At 40.8% G+C, this 7,420-nt stretch overlaps 1 protein-coding gene across 1 annotated transcript in view; it reads right to left on the bottom strand.

Annotated features, from left to right (window-relative positions):
- Positions 1-93: 93 nt before the first annotated feature.
- The window catches only part of ZFAND5 (zinc finger AN1-type containing 5), a 20,271-nt gene continuing 12,944 nt past the window's right edge, over positions 94-7,420 (bottom strand). Inside the window, exons 3-6 of the mRNA XM_018562268.1 lie at positions 5,502-5,610; positions 4,842-4,939; positions 2,354-2,479; positions 94-382 (exon numbers count right to left, since the gene is read on the bottom strand). Coding sequence (XP_018417770.1) covers positions 234-382; positions 2,354-2,479; positions 4,842-4,939; positions 5,502-5,610 — 482 coding nt within the window. The 3' untranslated portion in view covers positions 94-233. The remainder of the gene's footprint in view (positions 383-2,353; positions 2,480-4,841; positions 4,940-5,501; positions 5,611-7,420) is intronic.

Raw genomic sequence — 7,420 nt, 5'->3', positions numbered from 1 at the left:
TGGAACTTGGGAAACCAAAAAAGGAAAAAAAAAAAAAAAAAAAAAAAAAGGGCTGTATCATCTAGTCATTCAATCATTCTAAAAATCATATCACAAAAAAAAAAAAAAGTATTACATCAGAAAGAAATGAACATGCATCTGCTCTTTAATGTTTCCCTAGGATATATTAAAATCAGAAAACAAAAAAAGGAAAAAAAACCCGAGAAAGTCAGTCTTCACAAATTGTAAGCCATTTATATTCTCTGAATTTTTTCTGCCACGACAACAGGATTCTCTTTCCTTATTTTTGCTGCAGCTTCTGATTTATAATCATAAGGGCAGTTGTGCTTGTCAGAGTAACGATGAAGTCCACAAAACAAATTCCCACAACGGCAATCAAAACCTGTAATTAAAAAAATAAAATAAGTAAGCCTATATAATTAGACAAATGCTGCATTTAGAACCACCAATATGCTCTAGGATAGCGATAAGAGTGTGAGCTACGTTCAGTCACTGAAAAAGCTTCAGAACACTCTAGATATGCATAAGAGTAAACTGCTAAATGCAATCTTTTGGATAAAGAAGGTCAAACCAACATTAAACAAGAATGTGAATTATATAAAATGTACCATTTCATGCCTCTGAAGAGCCAGCCTAATGCCACAATTATGGCACAATACTTAAACTGGGCCCTTCAAGGGAAAACGCTCCACTAGACCAGGGGTAAGCAACCTTGGCTCTCCAGCTGTGCGGAAACTACAAATCCCATTATGCTTCTGCCTCTAGAAGTCATGCCTGTGGCTTGCAATGCCTTATGGGATTTGTTTCAGCACAGCTGGAGAGCCGAGGTTGCCTACCCCTGCACTAGACAAAAGGCCATCAGCAATTTCAGTTCTGCAGCCAGCAATACCGATATGACAATTACAGTTAGGAGCAACTTTGTTCTAATAGAGATTACGTTCTAAATAATGGAATGTTCAATTTCTTGAAATGTCCGCCCATGTTCTATGGGTATTTCTAGAATTACATTTCAAAACTTGGCTCAACATTTTTCTAATGCCCTATCCTATAGCTGGTATAAGGACCCATTTAAAGAAAACCTGCAAAGCCATTCACCCCGTGAAATTAAAATGTACATTCATTCTGTGTGAATGGAAGCAAAAACAAAATGTTAAGTATATTTTCTTCCCAGATCAATGTTTTATCAGCAAAGTACCTCATTATGGGCACTAGATGGAGCCAAGAAACATAGGAAGTGCTATTTCCTATGCTCCTCAGCAGCATCTCATGGCCATAATGCAGTATTTATCTGATACGACATTCGAGCTGGAAAGAAAATATGCCAACATTCATTTTTGCCTTCATTCGAACACAACTAATTTACATGCAATTTTGGCAGGACAAATGGCTTTGCAAATTCTTTATAAATAGGGCATATCAATATTAGTGCAATAGATGTACTGAATAATTAAAATCGTAAAACCCTTTGCAAACCAAATAAGGATTGAATAAACCTATTGCTGTGCCCATCTTTAACAGTATACTAAAGTATAGTGTATTTTAATTTGTGTTCATTTTCATAAGGGAAAGTATATTGGTTTTGGGGTCAATTCCATTGTACGTGCTTGTTTTTCCATATTTGATACTGAAGTAAATGAAGAGATTTAAAAATTAGGCACTAAAGACCTATCAAGGGTTATTAAGCATTAATACCCAAAAGGAGTGTCGTATGATGAGCTGACCATTTAATAAGCAGCAGCAGGGCCCTACCAGTGTGTATCACTGCAATGCAGGAAGCATAGTGAGGCATGTGTAATTGAGGGAATATGGCTGTACCATATACGTATACAATTACAAAACTTCACACTTTTTTTTAAACCATTGGCACAAGTTGAAATTACACAATTTCAGGTTTTATATACTTTAACCTTAAAAGGAGAACTATGAGATGAGTGATTTCCACTCACCTCATAGTTCTAAGCCGACCTGTGACAATGAGACTGTCACAGGTCGGCTCAGTAGATCGGGAGGTGAGCAGAACACATACCGGGTTCGCTCACCTCTCGATCTTGTCACGGCTCTCTGCCGTGACAGGGGGAGAGGCTGGATTCCCCTCTCCGATCTGCCAGTGCTGACTGGCGGAACGGACGGGGCGGGTACAGCTGGCTCTGCCTCTAGATAGGCAGATCCAGCTGTCACTCACGCAGCTGGGCGGATCTCGACGTCGATGTCGGGATCCGCTCCGGCGTCTCAGTATACCACGAGCTGTAGTTCTCCTTTAAGCTAAAAGGCAAGATCAAACACCTCACTCATTCAAAACATACATTTTTGTAAATTCCTATACCTATGAAAAAAATAAATACTTTTATTGTACCTGTGAGCCCAATCTTCTTCCTACACATAAAACATCTGTTCTTCTTTGGTTTTGGGAGCTCTGGTGACTTATCTTCATTCTGTGATGTGCTAGGCTGAGACACTGATGGACTTGGTTGAGTCACAACTGTAAATGAAGCAAAAGCCAAATAAAAATTTTATTCAGATGCGTAAACAATTCTACTAAAAAAGGTCCCTAGTTCTTGCTTTATTACTTCATGCAGCAGATGGATAGGATAGTATGCAGCCAGCTAACCCAGATGGAGTTATTTTCCTATCCTATTCTACCACAAAAATAGTGTCAGACTAGTGCAGGAATGGAAGACAGCAAGGGATTAAAAAGTATTTCCACTTCTGCAGTCAAATTGGGACAACACTTAAAAATGTACATATTTACATTGGAGAACTTAATACCTACCTAGTGAACCCCCCATATAATGTTAAGGAAGGGTCTGTCACTGTACTGTGCAGGCAGCTCTCCCATCTCAAAAAAATAAAAAGAAAGCATCTTCTAGGTCTGGTCCATATATTTCCACTAGAGCTGCAGCTAACGATTATTTTCAAAATCGATTAATAAGCGTAAAAAGTTGACAACTTTTTCAATAATCGATTATGTCGATTAGTTGTTGCAGCCCTAATTTCCACGGCCTAAATTAGAGATATCAGCCTTCAGCCTCAGTCTAACTGTACTAAAACTAAACAAAACCCAAAAAGCATAGGCTGGGAGAGCCATTTAAAAACTCGCGGCAGCAGCTTAATAAATGTCACTTTATTCATTGTAAATGTCTGTACATTGAAATCACACCACCAAAACCCTAATAACCCGTTTAAAAACAATTTGACAATGTTGTCAGAATATTCACACTAGATCTCATTATCAGTTGGAAACTAGATTTGAAAGGGTTAAAAAATTAGCAGTCTGGCTACTGCATTGTAGGATGAGCGGAAACACAGTCTTCCTCCATCCAGTGTTTAGGCTGCATGGGGGAATGAAGTAATCTCTCATTCAGCCTCATAGGCTGAAATCAAAGTGTGTATGAATAGCTTTAAGGTGCCCATACACTGCACGATTATCGTATGATCGTGGAAAATCCCACGATCGTACGATAATCGTGGAAGGTGTGCGACCGTTTCTACTGTATGGTCGCACGACTTTTGTATTTCGAGCATGTTCGAAAACCAGTCGAGAATCGTACGATTTACGGCTGGTTTGAATCATGATCGGGAGATGACTGCCGCACGGGCCGGTGTGCCCAAGCGCACACTGACCGCTCAGCATTGCGGTCACTGGAAGCCCGCCCCTCAGCGGGGCGGCTTGCGATGATCGCAAGTACGATCTGCATGTCCAAGATGAAGACAAAAGTCTTGCAAGGGTTGTAAAGTGTATGGCCACCTTTAGATAGTCAACATGGACTTCAATTAGGGTTTATAAATTGGTTACAGTGATCAGGCAATGTAACCACAGGAGCAAGCATGCTTGCATATTTAAAAGGTGCGCATGCAGCTGAGCTCAGCATTTCTAGGATAGGGGAAAAAAGAGCATGCTGCGCATGCGAGGCTGGGGCGAATGCTCAAAGTCTAGTGTGTCCTGAAAACTATCCAGCATGTGGGAATGAAAACATTTTTGGGAGCGTCAAGGCACTGGTATTTAACTCCAACCCTCCCTCTACAGCATTGTATTTTACCTTGTTTCTATAGTGAAAACAGCTTTTTTTAAACTCCCTGTGATATCACCAGGTGTGTAAATTTCTTGGTAGTCAAGGCAACATTGTTTTGCTAGGAAGAAAATGTATGCATGACTGTAAAGTGGGACAGGGTGAGAGGTAGGCAGAGCTCTGTAGTCCAGCAGGTAGGGCTGCCAATGCGGGTGGGGATTTCAGTTCAACAAGGGCACTGTGTTGTCAGCCCAAAACAGGAAGTTAGGACCACAATGGATTTCTGGCAGATCAGATATTTTTCTGGATTTGGCTTAGGCGATCGGCGGGCTATGGACCTGCTGATCGCCTATATGTGAAACACCCGGTACCGGGTGTTCGCATTGGACGGGTCTTTTCTGCCCGTGCGTGCCCGCGCGAGCAGAAAAAAATTGCCGTCTGGAGACGGCAACCCGCAGATGCTGCAGTGCCGCCGTCCGTTTTTTTACTACGGGCGGACGGCAAGAGGTTAAAGGGGATGCAATAGTGGGAAATGTGCACACGTTCTGCAAATTTGCTTTTTTTTGTCTTCACACTTGAACCCTTTAGTGAATATGGACATGCAACAAGATCTGTCAACTCAGCGAGAAGTATGCAATAGGATCCAAATGGGGGATGCAACAGATCACAAAATATGCCAATATACTTATCTACATCCACATATTATGGACCAAACAAAGAACAATGGTCAAGAGTGTTGCTTTACATTACAATGGGCTGCAGCCAAGATTACATAGAAAGACAGAAGGCATAAAAAGATGAAACTTTAAATTCCGCACACTAGACCCTGCGTACCTGGCTCTGTGGACTCTGATTTGGGAGATGTCACATGGTCTTCTCTTGATATGCTCATTTCTGTCATTTGCTGAGTTACAGGCAGGGCAGCCACATTTCTAAGAAAAAAAAATGGAACAAAACGGCATCACTGTACTAAACTCCTGTGGTAGCATTGCAGCTTATTTTTACTAATAAAGCTCATATTGAGGAAATGGTACAATGGACTATTTTTTTTAGAATAAGGAGGAGAAATTAAAGCAGTATGCAGACTGGCTCATATGGGGCAGTATGAACAGTTTGTGAATTAAGCCACTGAATATATATATATATATATATAACTTTAAGTTTTGGATCGAGAAGGAAACAGTGTAATGTGTGTGTACCATTGGGGAAATTTCCCTTTACTTCCTGCTCCAAAGACACAGCAGGAAGTTTTATAACATTTTGAGCGTGAATTCTCTTAGACAGAGGTCTCCATACCTCCTGTTCTAGGGAAAATTCTACTATTTCAGATTTCGCCTCACTTAAACTGGGGTCAGTGGTCACCAGCACAAATAGAAGATAAAATCTCCCCAATGGGGACACAGACAGCAATAACTTTTCAGAGACCGTCCCCACTTTGTAAAAAAAACCCAGCGATACACTTTTCAAACGCATATGCCTGTAGACTCAATTTACCTTGATTTTTCAGACTGGCTGGCAACATCACTTTCACAGTTTAGTGCAGTTTCAACTCTCTGTTTAGATGCGGATTCTGCAGTAGGACTAATTGAACCTCCAGTTGCTCCTAGATAAAAACAGAGAATGAACATCAGTACAGATTGTAGAGCCAACAAACAGTTAACCAACATATAGGCCGTACTTGCACAGATTGATCAGATTGTAGTAGTGCACTTTGTGTGCTGCTCTGTTCTATTACTACGCATGATTTTTGCTTTTAATGTCTCTTCAGTATTGAAATGAATATCACCCAATCCAGAACACTAGTCCCATTTACAGTACACACAAAAGCATGTGTCTTTCCACAACAAAAGACAATGTCATTAGCTTATGTATGCACAATCATTAACCTCCATATCCAAACAATAGTGTAAACCTGGTGACATCATTAACAAATTTAGACCACAGAACACCAGGACTGGGGCTGAAATACATAAAGCATAGTCGCATATATTGTCATCTGTTTGACTGTAAACCAAATAGCAGTACAACGAATAGGGAGGGAACACTACAATGGCATATTTTAAGATCTTTACTAAAAAGCATAACAAATGACTACGTACTGGAAACTTGAAACTGACTTTTCATGCGATTATCAAGCCCCACCCAAGAAACTGCAAGGGTGGACAAAATAATATTGAATACATCGAGGCAGTCTGTCCAATCCAGGGGCCAGCTTTATTGAGAACCAGAGAACCCCTCAAAAAAGTAGGTGCCAGCTGTGATGTAGGAGTATTGGCTACCAGGCTCATGGAGTTTGTGCAGCCCTTCAAGAGAGTTTAAGTGACCATACACTGATTGCAGCCAGTTCTTCATGAACCGGCAAAAATGCGCAGTTGGTGATACTGTCGGCACTCTTTCTGCCTGTCATCGCTCAATCAGTTCATCGAAGGAGCCAGTCGGAAAATCGTTGTACGAACAGAGCCGGCAGCTCATTAGCTGCCAGCTCTGTTCAGGTAACCCGACAGCAGCTTGCGGGTGCTGTTAGCACACAAAAGAAACAGCGGGGATTCCTCGATGGAATCTGCTATTTTTTGTTCAGCCTGTGGGCTGAATGAAAAAAACAAAACAAAAACAAAACCTAGAGCAGTGTATGGCCCGCTTTTAACAGCACAAGGGCATTGTTCCAACCAACATTACATTAAACACCTTACATAATCAAGGCAGCAATGGATTACACACACTTCAGATTAGTATAAACAGTAGAATATCTGACCACAGCACAGTGCCAGCAATCACTGGATGACTTTTGCAGTCAACAAACTTTGTGCCTGGGCAAGTATTGGACTGTACATGTAGACATCCATGCAATAGGATGGTCATCAGAATACCAACACAAGACAACTGGCACAGCTGGCAGACAGTTTTCATTTAGAGTCCCAAGTCTGTTCCTTATCGTGTGATGCTGTATTACAAGTTTATGTCTCCAAATATATGGTGGCACTCAAAAGATTAATACTAGAAGCCTGGTCAAGGTTTATGGGCTCTATCTGGTCTCATATAATCATCAGCATGTCATTGATGAAAAGACTCTCCATTTTAAAATTACAAAGGCTCCAAATGCCACAGTTCCCTGGTTTAATCAGGGCTGCACATTTTAAACTCAAGTTTAACCTGTAGCTGAACCGAGTGTTCTAATCTTTCCTATTCAGATTTTATGGCATGCTATTGCGGTGATGGAAACCCCATTGTTCTACTACAGTGATAACAATAACAGGCAGACCAATAGCAGCTGCAGGGGGCTTTAATGAACAGTTTATGCCCTTTAATGAAAGGAAAGCCGTAAAAGATGTGCAAGCTTATAGTGCTTTGTTAGATTAAACTGCATCACCTTTACGCTTTATTGCAGGACACAGTGTAATATAAAAATATATATA

Source organism: Nanorana parkeri, unplaced genomic scaffold, assembly GCF_000935625.1.
Source record: "Nanorana parkeri isolate BGI_ZX_2015 unplaced genomic scaffold, ASM93562v1 scaffold569, whole genome shotgun sequence".
NCBI classification, from domain to species: Eukaryota; Metazoa; Chordata; class Amphibia; order Anura; family Dicroglossidae; genus Nanorana; species Nanorana parkeri.
The sequence above is the reverse complement of the archived record's forward strand: the minus strand, read 5'-3'. Positions and strand labels throughout refer to the sequence as shown.